Source organism: Puma concolor, chromosome D2, assembly GCF_028749965.1.
Source record: "Puma concolor isolate L17-30 chromosome D2, mPumCon1.1.hap2, whole genome shotgun sequence".
Classification (NCBI taxonomy): domain Eukaryota; kingdom Metazoa; phylum Chordata; class Mammalia; order Carnivora; family Felidae; genus Puma; species Puma concolor.
This window is the reverse complement of record NC_141677.1, coordinates 49,350,957-49,370,583: the sequence shown is the minus strand read 5'-3', so window position 1 is coordinate 49,370,583 and position 19,627 is coordinate 49,350,957. Positions and strand designations below refer to the sequence as shown.

The window sequence follows — 19,627 nt, the reverse complement described above, 5'->3', positions numbered from 1 at the left end:
CTTGCCTCTCTCGGGCAGGAACAACCTGCCTCTCCTGATAATTCTATGAGCCATCGTCTACATTTGCACAGCACTCTGTAATGTACTAAGATTGAGCATTCAGAGCCATTTGTGTATGCTTTTATTACCCTCATTTTCTGGAAGAGGAAGCAGACGAGAGGGTTATGGTTTGCTTGAGAAGCCGGGGCTCCGCTTTCCTGATCAGGCCTCACGTTCTCTCTGCCACAGCCAAGTACCCGCACAGCTCCCATCCGCCCCTGCTCTGAGACCAGCACATCAAGACGCCTAGAAGGATGCCCAGAAAGCGGTGCACCACAGAGTCTCGGGCCAGAACCTCTGATCCCTGCTAACCTGAACTAGAACAAACCACTCAGGAAGGCAACTCAGAAGAAAGCCCTGGCCTCTGGGAGAAGAAAATACCGTGCCTCGGCCCAGACAGGAAGGACAGAGGCTAGAGGGCAGGGGACAAGGTGAGGAGGCCAGGCCTGTCCACAAATGCTTGTGGAGGAAGAACTGGCCCTAATGGGCACCAAGTAGGATGCCTCCCCCAGGGGACGGTGCAGGAGGGGGGAGACAGAAAGGTGGGGCAGACTGTACGGGGGGTCGGGGGCTCCTAATGTGGTTCTGTGGGTCTGGGAAGAGAGGTAACAGGGCCCTAAGGGACAGATAACAGGGAGTGTTGGAAGGAGTCAATGGGTCACTTGATGGTGGTATAAAAGTAATTACATGGCAGTTCTGCCCAGCACCACCCTCTCACCTGCAGCACGACAACAACAACGACAACGACAACAACACATCTAGGGATCAAGGCTGTTCTTAGGGGCAACTTTTTCTTACAGAGAATTTATCGTAATGAAGCCCTGATTCTGGGGACATGTATGGTGTTTGTTTCCATGGTCGAACTGTCCGCTCCTCTGTCTCCACGCCCAGCTCTGGGAAAAGGCCTCAGGGCCATTTGTCGGAGTGAATTGCTGACACAGATTGTCCATTTCACACTGAACTAGAGCCCCATGAAGCCAGCGTTGTAGAGACACCAGCCAGGCTGCCTTGTCAGGAGGAAAGGGGACCAGGAGTACAGGCCAGATTCCAGGAGTAGCTAGAGGCTCCCAAACCCTGGGCCACGTGCGTCTCTGGATGCCAGGGCTGGAGACACCCATTGCCATGGTCACAAAAGGGCCAATGCCGCCTCCGCATCACCCTGGGAGTGAGCACCTCCTTATATTTAGGTCTTAAATTTAGAGCGAGCGCCTCTTTAAATTTTGTGCTCACCTCACATCAGTCCTGGCTTCGCTGGATGCCGAAACTTCTCTGTGTCTTATAGACAGCCCTGCCTAAATTTGGAAACCTGGCAGAGTTCCTAGGTCCGATTCCACCAAGCAAGGACTGTACCCATTCTCATCCACGGGGCTGACAAGAGGCCTCGGAGAGAGCAGGTGGCCCACCCATGCGGTCCTGGGAAGACAAACGCACAGGAGACAAGATGGCCAAGCCACTTCTCACACACCCGTCCCATTTTTCACCCAACACACCTCCTTCCAATCGAAGGCCACACATCATGCTCATTTCTTGGCTTCTGAAATACCCCAGTTCTGGAAACTAGTCCCCTGGAAAAACATTTGGGAAGCTCCAGACCCTCAGTCAAAACGGCCTTGGAGTCCTGTATCTGCATCACATGGCACTGTGGGGCCTCCCAAAGACAGTGCGTTCCCAGCACAGTTCAGCGAGAACAGCAGGTGGGGAGCTGCCATGGCAATGGCTGATGTGGCTGTCTGGGGTGAGTGCTAGATACGAGTCACAGCGTTCTCCCGCAGTAGACGGGCCTCTGGGCCCATCTTTTTCCACTGGGAACCTTTGTAAAATGAATCTGCAGAAGGGAACTGCTTTGGATGAGGCAGAGCCTCACCGATCCTGCATGAAATCCTAAGCTATTATACCAGCGAATAGGATCCTAGAGACACCACCCCCACTCCTAATGAGCTGCCTCTCCCGGCCCGTGCCCAAAGTTGAGCAGGGGGAGAGTTGCTACAGGACCTGGGAGCCCACAAGTTGGCTTTCTGACAACCAAGCTGAGGACCGGTGAGAAGGGCCAGAGGCCCAAGGGGCTTTGGGTGCACGCTCAACATTGAGAGTCAGAATATAGACCAGACCAGACACAGGGACTTCTGGGCCAAAAACCTCAGGTAGTTAAGAAGGTAGGATAAGCTGCTTTTCCAGTTCTGTGGCTACCTAATAAAACCACTCCAAAACTTAGTCGCTTGAAGCTACAACAATTTTATTACGCTCAAAATGTTGTGGCTCGGGAATTCAGGCAGAGACAGTGGAGACGGCTCATCTTTGCTGCATGACGATGGGGTGGCTGGAATGACTCCTCAAGGGCTGAATGTCTGGAGCTTTGGTTCTGACTGTTGGGTTGGCTCGTCCATTTTTCTCCACTTGGTACCTGCTGGGGCTGGGACGTCCACGGAACTTCCTCACAGAAACTTGCCTGGTGGAGAGAGCTGAACCAGCGGGGGCTGGCTGTGTATCTGTCTGTCTCTCTCTTTCTCTGGCGTTCCCTCTACATGGCTTCCTCGCACACGATGGTCCCGGGAGCATCAGACTTCTTACGTGGTGGGTGGGTAGCCCCAGAACAGGCATTTTAAGAGGCCCGGGTGGAAGCTCTTTGTGAATTAGCAGTGTAAGTCCTTGAACTGTCTACATCATTCTACTGAACTGAGTCACTAAGGCCAGACCATATTCAAAGGGAGGGGAGTTAGACTCCACCTCTTGATGGGAGGCATTGCAAAGAATTTGTGGGCAGCTTCCATTAACACATCCTACTGTAACAAAGAAACCCCAAATCACGTTGCTAAAGTTAGGGGTATCTCTCTCACCTAACTGTGTAGAGTACATGGGCGTCCACTCTCCTTTTCTGCCATAGAGCCCAGCAATTAGTGTATCAGGTGTCTGGGAGTGTGGCTGCCCCAGGGATCCGTGGGAACATCTTCACAAGACCATCCCTGGCTCACTTACCTTAGTCATGGCAACTAGTGTGACCTTCAGAGGCCCGGGAGACCTTTGGGGAGGTAAGTGCTAGGGAGAAGAGCAAGTTCTCATAGAAACAAGTCCAATCCCCAGGGTACGTGTCTGCACCCAGGCTGCAGGGACAAGGGTTTTCCCAGCACCACAAGGCACAGCTTTCTCAATGGACTTGGCTCCCTTGGAGGAACAGGAGGAAGTTGCAAAGTACAAGAGGACTTGAGGGTGTGGGCCCAGGAAGCCACACTGTCACTGCCCTAGTGTGGAACGTGTGGAACCCGTGACCTTACCTGGTCCCAGGAACTGCACAGAGAAGCCCAGAGACGAGGCCCTGTCCCTTTTCAGCCACAGCGGTTCCAGGTTCTTATTCATGCTGCTCCACGCTTCTGGTATCACCTTGCCTTCCTTCCCTGCAGAACCGTCCTCGGCTTCCAGACAGAATGGAGCCAGCATTCGTCCTGTTCCCGGGGTGCCGTGGCCACTTCCCACCCTCCCCTGCTCTTCATTTCCTGGGTCCGCGACAGTCTGCCCAAGCCCCAGGGTATATTTCCTTTGCACCGCTGTGCTTTACCCAGGCCTGGCACAGAGGATGTGCCATAAATGAGGGTGCAGGCTGACCGCTGGGGACTTTGGACCCTGGCCTATTAGGACAACTCTTGGGTCTCTGGGGGGCACTGCCCTGGGCAAGGAGATTCAGCCGCGGCTACTTCTGACATTCAGAAGACGACTCTGCTCAGACTGACGGCCCCTTTCCAGAGGCCTGGGATGAGGGTCAGATGGGTTACTACCACACTGAGCCAGAGTTTAGACATTCGGCAGATCATCGAGGCAGTGAGGCAGGAGTTTCCTGACTCGTTCTGTGGCAGACATTAGAGAAATCCATTCACAGCTGGGTTTGGGGGACACAGTGGTCCAGTGCCCATGGCAATGAGGGTGTCATCCATGTAACACCCCCATCACCCCATGTGAGGGCCCCCAGGAAATGTCCTCCCCACCAGCACCATTGTCACCAGAGTCCTTCCTCTGCTGGGGGTTCTTGGGGCCCCTGGGAATCAGTCCTGATTCTGGCTGCCCTCTGCCCTTTACAACAGCATGCCCCGGGCAAGGTGCCGCACCTCCAGGATGCGTGCTGGGATTTTTCCATAAGTTACATGATGGAGGTCGTGCAGACTAAACAAGATGCACCTAGGGACCTACTGGAATGTGCCGGCACGTGCCGGGACCTCCCTGAGAGGCAGTTGGGTGGTCACATCCAGGGAGGCTCCAAACCCAGACGCCTTCTGGTCCCACCCTTCCGCCTTCCACTACCCAGATGAAAACCAGGATGAAATGGCAAGGCACGCCCTTCTCTGTGCCTGGTCTGAGCCCCCAGACAGAACCAGCCCTCCCCTCCTGGGGTCCTGTGCCTACTGGCACCCTAGTATTAAACAGGGGAGCAAGGGCACCTGGGCACGCCAGCAGGAGCCAAAACCAGAGCTCGTGGCTACCAGTGTGCTAGGAGATGGGGAGGCCAGGAGCAGCCAGACCACGGTCCTGTCTCTCGGTCACCACCTCACGTCTGCTGCTTGATCTCGGCCAATCACCAAAGCCTCTTGCCCTGTGTGCCCGAGGTCAGGATGCTTTCTGAAATGCCAATCTGAACATGTTGCTCAACTTCTCCAAAACACTCAAGGTCCTCCCTGCCCATCCTGTGGGGGCTGATATTTAAAGACCCACCCGCCAGCCTCAGTCCACTGAGGCTGCCCAAGGCCCCCTCTGAGAAAAGAGAGAGCTCTCTCTTTTCTCTGCTGTTCCATTGATTTGTTTTTTTAATCGCAGACCAGTGCTGCCTCTACAGCATTCCTAGAATGCCCCTCTGACTATTGACCTTCTGTTTCCATCAAAAGGCATCAAAATACCTCTCCACAGGCCTAACAAACCAGGGCAAAGGGCTGTTTCCAAGACCCTTTCCTGCCACCTGCTGGCCACTGGCCACAAAGCATGCGAATCTACAAATGTGAACGAAGCCACCCGCCGAAAGTTAACAAGCGACTGAGCAACTGTGGTGTGCCTGGCATCAGTTAGCTTACTGAATCCTTATAACCATTCTGTGCAAGAGGGATGACGAGGAAACTGAGGCTCAAAGAGATTGCGTGCCTCAGCTATTAACTGGCGGATGTGAGGTTGAAATGCAGGAATGACCTTGGTTGGTAGGTTGGTTTTGCTCACACTCTCTGTGCCTCAGTTTCCTTTCTGTAAAAGGACGGTAACACTAGTACCTTCACAGAGCACTGTTGTGATGACTTGGAAAGTTAACAAACGCTAAATGCTGAGGACAGGGCAAGATACATACATTGAGTGAAAACTGAATAGACAGATGGGCATTTGCCTGCAGTATATACCACATCACACCGACAGTGGAAACCAGGAAACCACCCATCACCCGGAGCCAGAGTCTCAAGTTTGGTCTGCAGATCGTTTACCTTCTGACATGTGTCCTTGGGAGAACTACCCAAGATGACAGACTGAGTAGGAAGTACATACCTCCCTGTGTCTCGGGCTGCTGTTGAGGAGCCAGGACGAGCTTGACCACCGTGCAGAAAGCATTAAGCTCTCTGTAGGTTACGCCGGCCCGCTGGATGTGTGTGGCCGACCAGCATCCCTGGCCCCTCACGGGGTACAAGCCAGTGAACATCTAGAACCTGGAGAGGGCACGGGGCCCTCCACGGCTCCAGACCAAGCCCAGGGGAACACCGGAGCCCTCCATCACTACGAATCCTCAGGCACCACCCCTCTCTTCCTGGACAGAAGCAGTCTGTGCCCTGCTCCCCAAAGCACTTTCACATCCAGTCCCCCCAAGGGGGAGCGAGAGGTTCCCGTGGCCTAAGTGAGGGGCTCTGCACCGCTCTTCAGCAGACAAAAGTCTCAGGACATGGGGATGAAAGTTTACAATGTCTCTGCCAGGGAGGAGAGGACTCATCAAGGGAAGCAGCCTCCCAACCAGCAGAGGTGAAGGGCCACACATGGACAGGCTACCAAACACGACAGCCTAGCCCTGCCATCTGTGATTTTCTGGGAGGGAGACAAGGTGAAGCCACAATTCGGCCAATAGCAGAGGGGGTCATCCGAGCCCAGGGAAGAAATAGAGGATGCAGTGTAATCAATTAGGACCAGAAAGAACTCTGGTTACTGGGCCATGCGGCCCTGGAGGAAGTTTTCAGGACACCTCCGTGCTGTCTGTGGAATGTTTCCATCAGCGAGCGGATGGGGTCTGAGCCACGGCTCATTGAGTGAAGCGGTAAGAGCAAGGGAATCCCCGTGAGGAGACAGCCCGGAGCCAGCAAGTCTAGAAAGGAGTGTCCGAGAAGAAATTCATGCTGGACAAATGGAAGGTCAGGTGCTTGAGTACAAACACCAACCGCCAAGTAAGAGCAGGAGGAGGGACGAGGCTAATCAGTTTCCTGTGTCCAAGCAAACCCTCAGGGGCTTAACCAGCACTGGGGCCAAAGCAAGGAGCCAGGACTGTGTGATACAGGCATGAAACCAGCGAGTGAAAACGAGGTCACAGAAATAGCTAGAACAGTGAGCTAGGCAAGGGGACAGGGGTTGGGGAAGTCCCACGGCCAAGCACGCACGCAGACACATGGCATACACGGGTATGGCTTGCAGGACAGTGAGGGCCCTTAAGGCCATGCCACATGGAAGACAGCCGTGGAGCAGAGGGGCTGGTGGCCCGTCAGTGTGAACTGTCTCTGGGGACACTAAGGGACGACCCATGTGGGCAGAAGACAGGCATCTGTGCCCCGGGGGCACTGCTGGGGTTCTGCCTGAAACTCCTCTGGCTTCCAGAGACCATTCCAGAAGGCTCCCTGCTCTCCTGCATCTTCCCAGCCACCAATCCCTGTGCCATGTGGAGAAGAGCCCACCCTGGCTCCCGGTCCCCAGGGAGAAGCCTCACTCCACAGCCAAGGAACCTTCCACAGGGCCACGCTCTGGCTGGAGCACGTGGGCCCACTCTCCCCTCTCTTCTTCCCCTCTTAGTGTTGATCGGCGTGGGCACTGAGACCTTCCTCCAGGGACGGTTCAAAAGCCTGGCTTTCTATTTGCTGTGAGTATGCGTGAATGTGCTTTCCCTGCCCACATGTTCTGCTCGGCACATCCCAAGTCTGTCTCTTCAGACTAACACAGAGTAGCCCCCACCCCTTTCCCATGCTAACTCCATCACATCCCACAGGTAGAAGAAGTAGAGAGGGCTTCTAGGATATTCTCTGCTTTGGGCAGGGCTTTGGCCGGACTATCCCATAAATCAAACAATTCTCCTTCCATTCATCTACCTACACACCCATCCTCCCATCCATCCATCCATCCACCCATCCGTCCAACAACCCATCCATCTATCCATCCATTCAGCCAGCAAGCCAGCCAGCCGCCCTCTACCCACCCATCTATCTTTCCAATCATTTCTTTATTCAGCAACCACTAACTGAGCTCTTGTTTTAAAGAGAGAGGAATCAACTCAAAAGACTATATATGTGAGCCCTTCTACATGCCATGCACACACACACACACAAAAGGTTTTATTTACATCATGTTCTTTAACTCTGACCGCATCACGGAAGTGCACACTGTCCTAGTTTTTCAGGTTAGAAGGTTCAGAGGGAGTAAGCAGCTCAGCCACGTCACCAAACTTAAGAGCAACAGGGCGCAGACTCAGGCCTGGGCCCATGTAGCTCCTCCCCAGCATCCTTCCCAGCCAGCTGCCTCTGCAAATGCCTCCCGGCAGGAAGGAGATCTCTGTGCAGTGGTGACCCAGGGAGGGAGGAAAGCCTTGGGTCCCTGCCGGCTCTGACCAATCAGCTTCTCGGCATCCCCATCCTGAGGGACACAGGGAGCCTGGGTTTGGCCTGCAGGGTGCCCAGGCTGCCTCTGCAGCTCCTCCCTCTCCTCCCCATCTACATCCACCCTCATCACTGCCCAGGGCAGGTCTTCAACCTGCTAGACGGGTCACACCCACCATCTCCCATCTTCCACCCTTCCAGCCCACGTCCACACCACCACGCAATTAGCCACCTATAAACACAGGGCTCTTCCAGAACCTTCAGCAGCTGCCAGGGTCTCCCGGCCATACTCTCTGCCATTTCCTGGCTTCCATTTTAGTTCTTGTCACTCAGCTTCCACCCCCGGATCTTCTGACTCTTTCTCAAACTCACCTGCACCACCTCACCTCCTAGCCCGTTGTTCATCCCGGTGAGCACCCAAGGAGATTTTCCACCCACCTCGACATTCCCAAAGCCTGATATTCCTTCCTGGCGTTCTGCCCTGGGAAGCTTGCCCGGAGCCTGAAGCCCCCACTGCCTGAAAGTGACTTCTCTTCGCTCTGAACACCCGCCATGTCCCACTGAGCCTGTCCCCGCCGCTCTGCGCTGTCTCTCCGGAATCCAGAAGCGGGCCCGGCCTTCCCCCTCTCCGCACGGTTGTGCAGCTCACCCGCACGGTCACTTCAAGTAAGAGGTAGGGTTATCATCCTTCTGTAACAGGTCAGGTCCGTAGCCGATTAATGCAAACTGCTTTCTGCCCAGAACCCTGCCCCTTCCTGACCGCTCTGTCCCTTTCCTGAGAGGACGCTGTGCCCATCTGGTCACTCTGCGGCCAGTCCTCGAAGACATTATTTCCAGCCTCCGGTCCCCCTGCCCCTCGCGGTGAACTGGCTTAGGTTCTGCACCCTGCACTGCTCTATAACCCCGTGGGACGGGCAGCCACCACCCTCCTGAGCTCACAGCCACCCACACCTCAAGGGCCATCTAAACGCCAGCCTCCCTCTTCCTTCTTCCTCTGCCGTCCTCCTTTGCACTCACTCAGGCTCCCCTGCAGATCTCAGACTCCTGCCTCTGCGTTCCCTCAGAGCGGTCCTTGGTCCTCGAAGGCAGCGCAGCCCTGTAGGACGGCCACTCCCTCCTCCGTGTCCCCAGGACCCTCACACTCTCCAGGAGGAACTGAGCTGTTGTTGGCTTTCGCTTGTCCTTCACTTCTCTCTCTGCCCTAGCTTCCTCTCCCATCTTCCTCCTCCCTGCGAGGCCCCTCACTATCTTCCTCACACGCACCCACAAACAGCAGCCACACCATTAGCTGAAGGGTCTGCATGGCTTGTGTGGCGCCCTGGGCAGAGGCCTTGGTTTGTAGGATGTTGCTGCCACTGCAGGGCTCTGACCTTGGATTCATTGCCCCACTTGAGTAAGCAGACTTCCCTGGTCTCAAGAGGCACAGCCTCTATAGCACCAAACAGGACGTCTGGTGAGCCACTTTATTGCCCAAGCCTCAGTTTCCTCCTTGCCACCCCCCATCCCAGGCAATGACACTTGTTTTACAAAGCCTGCACCTTGGTGTGCTTGTTAGGAACACAGGCTCTGGAGTCTGAGTGCTGGGTTCAAATTTTGCCCCTGCTGCTGATCTGCTGTGTGACCACAGCAAGGATCTTGACCTCTCTGTGCCTCGAGGCCCCTAGCTGTAAGCTGAGGGTAATTACAGTGCCTCAACAGTAATATGGTTACAAGGACTGAATGAATTGATATTTGAAAGCCCTTAGGACATAGCTGGCGCATCGTTGTCATTATATAAATGTTAGTTACCCAATTTAAAAGCTAAGGAGTAAGAGGGAGATACTGGGAGACATAAAGAGAATAGGAAAGAATGGGGATTAATTACTAAATGGTCACAGAGAAAGAAAAAAGATAATAACTAACATGTATATAATGAGCATTATGTGCCACATTTGAAAGGCTTTGCAAATATCAATTCATTCAGTTGTTATAAGCAATGTTATTGAAGCAGTGTAATTACCCTCAGTTTACAGATGAGGATACTGACACACAGAAAGGTCAAGCCGCTTGCCTGTAGGCATACAGGTCAGTAGCAGGGGCAACGCCCAGGAACCTGAGGAAACCGCGGCCCCCAGCCGCAGTGGGCCTGGGCTACATGGAAGAATTAGAGAGGGAACTGCCAAAGGGCGTTCACAGAGGCTCAGGTCACACAGGAAAACCGGGAGAAGCAAGAGGTCACCAGACAGACAAAAGGAGGAAAGGGGAGTCTTTCCATGAGGGACCAGCCTGTGCAAAGGCCCTGTGGCACTAGTAGCTTCCCGTGTAGTCAGAGGACTATAGAAGTTCATGTAAGACTTTAAAGGCATGCTAAGAAATTTCCATGTTATGGGCCAGTAGGACCCTCCAACAAAACATTCAAGTTCCATTCCCAAAGATTCTAATATATAAAGTCTGAGGCTCACCCAGGAATCTATGATTTTACATATTTCCCAGAAGATTCTGACTGGAAGGCCCCTGGACCATACTTGGAGCACAGGGAACTTTTGAAGCATTCTGGATTGGGAGGAATACCGTCACATTCAGGTGTCAGAAGGAGCCCTGGGGGCAGCCCAGTAGTGGCAGAGTGGAGAGGCAGGAAGGGGAGAGGGGAAGCAGGGAATCAGGGAGGCAGAGAAGGGGAGACTAGTGCAGGGGTTGCGGGGGCAGTGCCCAAACTCAGGTCAGACAGGTGAGGTCAGAGAGAGTGGGAGTGACTCTAAACCGTGGAAGAAGTACAACCAGCCGCTCCTGGAGACGGTTCGGACAGTGGGAAAAGAGGATGAAGGGAAGGAGTCTGGAACAGATCCAGCCTTCAGGTTTCTACAGCCAAGCAGTGAATGTCCTCCTGGTGACAGTAAGTAGAAGTATGTGCCTGCCAGTGTCCACACAGGGGCCTGGATCAAGGCGGCCTCCCCTGCTGGCCCATACTCCCTCACCCATGTCTGGGCCCTGGCCCCCACCCCTCCGCTGAGGCCCAGGTCCTGGCATGAAGGCAGCTCCTGTTAGATGTTGGCTTAGTGGCAGCAACAGATCGGGAGACCCCTGGTCGGTCTGCTGGCTGTGCCTGGCCAGGGGCCCCGGATGCTGTGAGAAAAAAGGCTATGGGAGAGCGAAGGGCGGACCAGATGGCACCAGACCTCCCTTACCTGTCTCCTCCACAGGTTTATAGGAGCTGTCATGTCTGTGTGTGAAGGGGCCTACTTTGTGGCTCAGCTGCTGACCATCTGCTTCCAGTAAGTTCCCTCCAGAGCAGCCCCTCCACCACCTCCCAGCCCCAGACGCTCCCAGATACCCCCACCTATGAGGCCACAGCCCAGGTGATGTTCTGCTTCTGCAGTCTCGCTGCGGATGGCTTCCCTCCCCACAGTGCGGCCAGCCCCCGCCTAGACATGGGATCAGGCCCGCAGGGCTCAGCGGTCTCCTTTCCCCGCTCCCAACCAGGGGAGCAGAGTGAAGCATTCACTGAGGGCCTGTTCCCACCCAGAACTCCCCGCAGAGTCTGTCCCCACCCCCAAAAACAGGTCATACCTGCACCTGCCATCCAGGGCACCCACAGAGGGGTGAGGACCCTGCAGAAGGCCAGACAGGTTTGGAGTAGGCAGAACTAGATTTGAGAACTGGTTCTTTTTCCTGCTGGGACCCAGGGACAAGTCAGGGGCTGCAAGGATCTTGGGAAGCCTCAGTTTGTAGAAGCTGTCATCAATGTGGCCAAGGGCTGTCCCTGGACCACAGCTCTCAGAACCTAAACAGTTGGGTTTCTAGGTAGTCAGGGAAAGAGCCAGGCCTCAAATCCAGCCATCCCGGTACCTTGCAAGGCTATCAGCTGCCTCCCAAGGTCACCAGCCCTGAGGCCACGGGCTTCCTCCTTTCTGATGCATGTTACTGCCAAGGGATCTTTTGCAACTTCTCTGGAAGGAGGAGGGGGGGGGGGGGCAGGGAAGAGCCCTGAAGCTGAAGGGGCATTTCTCCCTGCTCTGGACTCCCTTCTCCCAGCCCGGGTTTGGTCGCAAAAGAATGTCCACCAGAGGGCACCAATGAGCCATGGCCATGGCCGTGGTGCTCTGGACCAGCACAGCATCCTCCAGGCCCCTCCACTGCCCCCAAACTTGCCTGGCCAGAATTCAGCTGTGCAGAGCCCTGCTCCAGACCAATTCAGAGGATGAGGGAGATAGACCTAAAGTAAAGACCTTTCGTCCTTTGAAACCTGGAAGCAACACCCCTGAGGAGAACTGCTCAGCATCAGGCCTCTGCCAGGCCCATGTGTGGTCCTTGTGTGACAGTTTTTAAAAAAGCCCCTCCGGGCTGATGCCATCTTATGCCTAGGTGACACTCCGTGAGCAAGGTATAACTGGATTCCAGCCTGTTCGTACAGGTGGCCAGACAGCTTGTGCAGTGCACAGTCAACACAACTGTCCCAGCAGGCTATCTCCCCTACTGTGTGCCTTCTCCACTCCACAGGGGACCTCCCAATAGGGGCCTGGTTTCCTTCCCAGTCTTGGCTGAGTCCTGATATCATTTGGCTCCTTTCCCCCTGGACCTAAAGGCAGGGCTAGACAGCATTTCAGAAAAATTGTGGACCTTCTGGAGGGACTCAGACAAGACCCCTAACTGTGGAACCCATGGTGAGACCACCAGCCCCTGGGGAGTGTTCAGCCGGAGGTCACTAAAGAGAACATGGACACAGAAAGACCCAGTCCCAGCCTCCAACAGCTTCACTTGTTGCTGGGGCTTGTCTGGGTTGTTTGCTGTCTCCTACTAATCCTGGACTCCCTCCCGCCAGGTGTCGGCCAGCGTCCCTGGCCTACAAAGCAAGGGAGAAAGCCCGCTGGTTGGGCTGCTTCCAGAAGTTCCTGGCATACATGCTGTTGTCTGTGGCCTGCTTTCTCCACCCTGTCCTGGTCTGGCACGTGACCATCCCAGGTAGGACCTCCAGGAGTTAGTGGAGGCCAGCAACCCCCACCACAGATGGGCTCTGAGCAGGAAGGGCTGAATCCCCTTCTCACAGGCCTCACGGACACTGGCTCCCGGGGCCCCCACTGACCCCATTGACTTCTCCCGCCTAGATCTCGGGGATGAGGAAGTGTCAGACATCCTTCATGCTGTCAAGGGGCAAGAATGTCCCTTCATGCAGGTATCCAGAGGCTGCACCCACAGAGACTTGTCCTCCAATGCCTCTGTGTGGTCAGAGCTTTCAGAGGGCGTCAGATGGTCATTTCTCTGTACAAACCCATCCCTGTCTCCCCAGTGCCTACCCACTCAGGGGCAAACTCCTCAGCCTGGTTTGGAAGGTGTGCCATGATGGGACCCAGGGCAGACCCTCAAAGCCTCCTCATCTTCTCCCACTCCAACTTCACAGAGCCTGCTAGTCGGCCTGGTGTCTGATCGTAGAAGCCAGGACTCCGTGATCCCGCCCCTCGGTGTTGTCCATGACCTCTTCGGCTAATACCCTCCTCTCCCCTCCTCCCTAGCTGTGAAAACTCTGTCCCTTCTCGTGACCCACCTAAAATGCCAGGAAGCCAGCTGCCCCGGGGAAACAAAGTCGAAAGGCAGAGCTTCCTCTTCCTCCCTGTGGTTTCTTTTCATGTACCTGTCATAGCATCTCAAGGCCACTCTGCACAGCCCTCAGTGGACTCCAGAGAAGGATTCAGCATTGCCGAGGCCAGAGCGAGCCACAGCCTCCCGCTCCTTGGAGACGCCCGGAGGCTTCCTCTGGCCAGAGCAGCAATCTCTGCCTGAGACAGAGGGACCTCTGGCCTGGAAGCTGGGGGTGGGGGGGGCCCCAGGAGGGGGGCCCATGCTAGGCCAGCCCCACCCCATAGGGTTTGCTCTTTCTTCTGTGTTCACTGGGGAGGCTGAGGAAGGAGCATGTCCCCGCTGCTGGGAGCGGAAGGAAGCCCAGATCAGTCGCTGGAGCCCAGCATTCAGAAGAGAGTGCAGACCCATTGAAGGTCCAGCCCGACACGCTGTCCTAGCAGGGAGGCCAAGCACGGTGATGAGAGGCCAGGCGGGCTACACCAGGGTCGGCTGTCACTAGGCGGGGGACCTCAGGCATGGGGCTCCCTGGGTAACGATGAGGGTGAGGACCCCAGCATAGCGCTGGCCCTGCTGATGTCCCTCAGCCGGGCATCAGGCCTGCCCCCTGAATGTGAAGTGGGTGCGTGAGGACAAGTCACATGTGCAGGCTGGAGCACAGGAGGGCCTGAGGGTGCCGCGATGGCTTTTTGGGACAGCGGGCTTGGACAGCCTCTGGCCCTTCTCCAGCACTCACCCAGCATGCTGACCTCCCACATCCCTTCCAGGCTCCATGCTCATCATCACTGGCCTGGCCTACTTCCTGCTGAGCAAGCGAAAGAAGAGCAAGGCCAAGCCCGAGGCGCCCGCTCCCCCAGAGCAGTACACGGACCCCTCCGGCAGTGCCGTGAGCACCACTGGCTCCGGGGACACCGAGCAAACGTACACCTTCCACGGGGCCTTCAAGGAGGGGACCGGCTCCCTCTTCATCCACATGAAGAGCATCCTGAAGGGGACCAAGAAGCCCGGTGCCCTCCAGTGCCCGGACACCCTGACAGAGCTGAACCTGGAGCCAGCCGACTCGCTGGTCAAGAAGAAGCAGGTGCACTTCGAAGACAGTATGGTCAGAATCATCCCGTCTCTCACCGAAGACCTGGACGGGGGGGACAGCGAGCCAGAGGAGACCACCTCTGACACCACCCCCATCATCCCTCCCCCGCAGGCCCCTACCTTCCTGTCCTCTCTCACAGACGCCAGCCTGTTCTGAGCCGCAGGCTCCAGCCTAGGGGACACTCAGCAAGGGGTCTGCATAGATCGATGGCCCTGCCTGGAGTTTCCTGACATCTGAGGGCCCCCCTCCCAGGGAGCTTGGGGTCTTCACAGGTTAGTGCTTCAAGGGGTGACCAGACATCCCCGTGGTAGCTGGGCTTCTGGGACCATCAAGTGGCATGGCATATCCTGGAGATGCCTCTGGCAAGGCACAGATGAAGCTCGTGCTGTCTCAAGCCAATAGAAGCTCCTCCTTCCTGGCCAGGGGGTGGGGAAGTCCCCGTGCTTTCCCCAAGAGAGACCATCGGCCCCATTTCACACAAGGCTGCTCCAGCCCCAAGAGCCAATGAGCTTCTCTTGCTCCTGACACGGGGCCCAGCAAGGCCTCTTTGTCCATCTCGCGTCAAATGCCGCAATCCAGCTCTGAAGGCCCAAGGATGCGTGGGCTATTTAAGCATCTCAAAGGCAGGTGTGAAGGCAGCCATAGACCCCAAGCCCCAGCCGAGCTGGCTCAGGATGTGCAGGGAAGGCACGGCTGCAGGCCTTCAGGAGGGGGGCAGCTGGAGCAGTGGGCCGCATTCTCTGCGTGCTCTGGGGCTGGCCCTGTGCCGCCGGAGTTGCACAGCCGCTCGGGGACACAATGCCACACTATGCTCCCTGCAGGGAAAACCAGGCCGGATGAGTGAGGCTCATTCCAGAAGCATCACTGAGGACTCCCTGCCTCCCCACCACATAAACTTTCCCGAGATTCCAAGTAGATGATGTAAACTGAAAGGTCCTGAAAGCCGACGACAATCCGGCGGTGAAGACCGCAGCACAGGACACAGTACCTCCGGCAGACAGGGACCACGGGGGTGGTGCCCTGGAGACACTCAGCACAGAGAGGTGGCCCCGCCACGCGTGGGTGCGGGTGCGTGGTGGCAGAATAGGTGACAAATGCACATTTGTTTAAAATGTAAGTGGGGGAAGAGGAAGGAAAGAGGGGGGAGATAGGAGAGGGGGCGGGCAGGCTAGCCCTCTGCCCCTGGGCTGTGGAAGTGACAGTCCGCTTAGAGTGAAGGAAGAAATTCGAATCAGACCTTCCCTAAAGGATTTTCACCGTGGTATTTGTTTCTAAAGAGCATCCTCTGGTCTGTGGGATTGTGGCAAGGAGGAGCAGACCCGTTACTCTTGGGAAGCAAGCTCGATGAATGCGCAAGCTCAAAAAAATAGTTACACTGTTGACCAGTTTGTGCCACAGCAACTCCTCCAGCACTCTCTCTAGGTTCTGGGTAAGAAACATGTGTTCCTTCCACATCCCCTGGGAGTTACACGGCAAATGTGTGGGAATACAGCCGGTCCGGTCATCACTTTGGTGCCAGAATCCCATAGGTGTCGCAAACGAGCAGCCCTCTTCCTGCACGGACCCAGGTCTCCTGTAAAACCAAGTGAGAAAAAAACAAAGAAATATGTTCCCATGAACCCTCGATGCCGGAAGCGGCAGAGCTGTTTAGCTGCCACCAAAGAAGAGCTTCAGGGTCCCAGGGTCCACGGGGGAGAGTGAAGAACATTGGTAGACAGGGACGGCCCCCAGCTCCTACCGGGCCAGGTGTCCCAGGCAGGCCCCCGGTGCACAGAAGGAGCCCACGTGGAGAGGGGGCAGGGCTCCTGCATCCATCACACGTGGAGGGGGACATGATGGGCACAGACACCCTCACAGCATAGGCGTGGCGGGCTTCTGGGGAACCCCAAAACTTCTGCTCTGTTCTCAGAACCCAAGCCAGTAGAGTGGAATGGATGCCCAGGTCGCAAGAAGCCAACCCCGAAGGGTGATGTCAGAGCATCAGATTTCTAATAAACTTCTGTAAACCCAAGGGCTAGAGCATTGCTTGGTATGGTCCCTAGAGGGAGCTGCACGTTGGGGGTTCCAGGTGACACGGCGTGCGTACCATCCTGTGACATCTGGGCTTCCTGGTGCCCGTCCTCAGTTAAGGGAGAGTCTGCAGGGCTCTGGAGCAAGAGGTTCGGACAGTTACGGCCTCGCCTCGCTCAGCAAAGTAAAGCTCTCACTCTTACTGCTGCCCAAAACCACAACAAAGGTGGGATGAGGTCGTTAAATAGGCTGCAGCCCGTGCCTCTGTCAGTAGACCAGACGAGAAAGTGGCACCTCGTGAGAAGCAGATGAATAATACCACATGTCGCCATTTGACTCTCGGCCAAGACACTCTCCACCCACGTCCTCATCCCCTGCTATCCCTGTGAGGATGGTATAATGACCCTTATCCCTGACAGGGACAAAGACCAGAGAGACTGACCCTAGCCTGTCCCGTTCCCTTTCTCAGCAGAAAGTGGAGCAGACATTCCGTAGATGTGGAACAGGGCAATTAGAAGTAGAACAGCGTTGGGCTGGGATCATTGGCTCTGCCTCTAACATGCTGATTGACCTTGGCCAGCCTTCCTCAGGTCTCTGGTCTCGGGTTCTCCCCGTAGTGTGTGGGAAGAACAGCTTTCTCTCGGGGTTGGTGCAATGACTCAACTGAGAAAAGTGGGGAAAATGATGTTCAGATTACACACCACCCATGTCCAATGTCCCCATCGCTGTGGGGGCCTCACACTGTGTGTGAGTGCTCTTCAAGGAGGCCCCAAAGTAAGGAAGCACTGAGGAAACACCACCAGCATATGTCTCAGTGGCAAGGCCACTCCAGAGTCCAATGCTTGAGCCTCGGAAGGGTGTAGCCACCATCCTCCGGCTTCGACAGAGAGCCACAGCGGACCCTCAATCATGAGGACCCATGCCCTGGGGACCATCCAAGATGTCCTCTCTGACTCCCATCAGTACTAAGGGTTGTTTTCCTTTTTTTTTTTTTTTCCATTTTTTAGTTTTTAAGATGTATTTATTGAGATATAATTCACACACCATAAAATTCACCAACTTAAAGTACACAATTAAATGGTTTTGGGTTTTTGTATAGTCATCATCAGATTCATCACAATCTAAGTTCCCAAAATTTTCATCAACCCCCCCCCAAAAAACCTGGTACCCATTAGCAATTACCACCCCAGCCTCACCGAAAGCAACCACTAATCTACTTTCTGTCTTTATAGATACTCCTATTCTGAACATTTCATATAAATGGACTCATATAATATGTGAACTTTTTTACTTGCTTTGTTGACTTAACCTAATGTTTTCAACGTTCCTCCATGTTGTAACATGTATCCTCATGTTACCCCTTTTTGTAGCTGAATAGTATTCCATTATATGGATATGTCACACACACACTGTGTGTCACTGTTCATCTGTTGATGGACATCTGGGTTGTTTACACTCTGTGCCTATCATGAACAATGCTGCTATGAGCATTCATCTACAAGTTTTGAGGTGGATATATATTTTCATTTCTCTTAGATGTATGCCTAGGGGCAGAATTGCTGGGTCAAACAGTCACCCAACGTTTAACTTCTTGTGAAACTGCCAATCTGTTTTCCAAAGGTGCTGCACCATTTTACATTCCAACCGTGTATGAGGGTTCTGGTATCTCCACATCCTCACCAACATTTGTTACTGTTTGTCTTTTTTATTACAATCATCCATTCGCTATGGTTTTGATATGCATTTCCCTAATGACTCATGGTATTGAGCATCTTTTCATGTGATTATTGACCATTTTTGTATCTTCTCTGAGAAATGTCTATTCAAATGCTTTGCCTTTTTTAAACTGAGTTGTCTTTTAATTGTGAGTTGTAAAGGTTTCTTACCTATTCCAGATACTTGACCCTTATCAGATGTATGATTTGCAAATATTTTCTCCCTTTCTGTGGGTTGCCTTTTCACTCTCTCGGGGATGTCCATGAAGCACAAAAGATTTAACTTGGGGGGAAGTCCAATTTACCTATTTCTTTTCTTTTGTTGCTTATTCCTTTGTGGTCAAATCTAAGGGGCCATTGCCTAACCAAAGGTCATGAAGATCTATTCCTATATTTTCTTCTAAGAGTTTTGTAGTTTGGGTTCTTAAATTTAGAAATATCAGCTTGGGAGTAATTTTGAGCATGTTGTGATGTGGAATCTAACTTAATTCTTTTACTTATGGATATCCAGTTGTCCCAGTACCGTTTGTCAAACTAAATTGTTAACGGCGCCTTTGTTGAAAATTCATAGACCATATATTTCTGCACTGGTAACTCTATGCCATTGATCTGTGCATCTGCCCTTATATTGCCACAATTTTGACCACTGTAACTTTGTAGTAAGTGTGTTTTGAAACTAGGAAGTGTGAGACCACAATTCTGACCACTGTAACTTTGTAGTAAGTATACTTTGAAACTCAGAAGATTGAACCCCCCAGCTTTGTTCTTTTTTAAGATGGTTTGCGGATTCAAAGTCCCTCATGTTTCCATATGAATTTTAGGATCAACTTGTCAACTTTTGCAAAAAAGCCAGCTGGGGTTTTGATAGGGATTTCATGGACTCTGTAGACCAATTTTGAGAGCATTTCTATCTTTGCAATGTTGTCTTCCACCCAAGAATACATGGTGCCCTCCATATATTTAGATCATCTTCAGTTTCTTTCAACGTTACATGCAAGTTTTGCCTCTCTTTGTTAAAATTATTCCTAAATATTGTATACTTTTTTTCATGCTTTTGTAAACGGACTGGTTTTCCTTTTTTCTCCAGCTTTATTGAGGTACAATTGACAAAATTATGTATATTTAAGTGTACAAAGTAATGATTTAATATACATATACATTGTCAAATGACTTCCACAGTCAATTAACACATCTATCATCTTTTTAGGAATGTGTCCATTTCACCCAAGTTATCTACTTTGTTGGTGTAATATTGTTCATAATATTACATTATAGTCCCTTTCATTTCTGTAATTTGAGTCTTCTCCTTGTTTTTCTTGGTCCTTCTAACTACAAGACTGTCAATTTTGTTGATTTTTCATTACGGTTTTTATATTCTCTATTTCATGTATTTGTGCTCTAATCTTTCATTTTCTTTCCTCATGCCT

At 53.4% G+C, this 19,627-nt stretch overlaps 1 protein-coding gene across 2 annotated transcripts in view; it reads left to right on the top strand.

The window, feature by feature from the left end:
• TMEM72 (transmembrane protein 72) overlaps window positions 1-18,878 on the top strand; it is a 30,168-nt gene extending 11,290 nt beyond the window's left edge. Inside the window, exons 2-5 of one of the 2 annotated variants that reach the window (XM_025918124.2) lie at window positions 7,039-7,105; window positions 11,015-11,086; window positions 12,634-12,773; window positions 14,153-18,878. In XM_025918124.2, coding sequence (XP_025773909.2) covers window positions 7,039-7,105; window positions 11,015-11,086; window positions 12,634-12,773; window positions 14,153-14,631 — 758 coding nt within the window. In that variant the 3' untranslated portion in view covers window positions 14,632-18,878. The remainder of the gene's footprint in view (window positions 1-7,038; window positions 7,106-11,014; window positions 11,087-12,633; window positions 12,774-14,152) is intronic. The other variant, XM_086680301.1, reaches the window with a different exon arrangement.
• The last annotated feature ends 749 nt before the right edge of the window (window positions 18,879-19,627 follow it).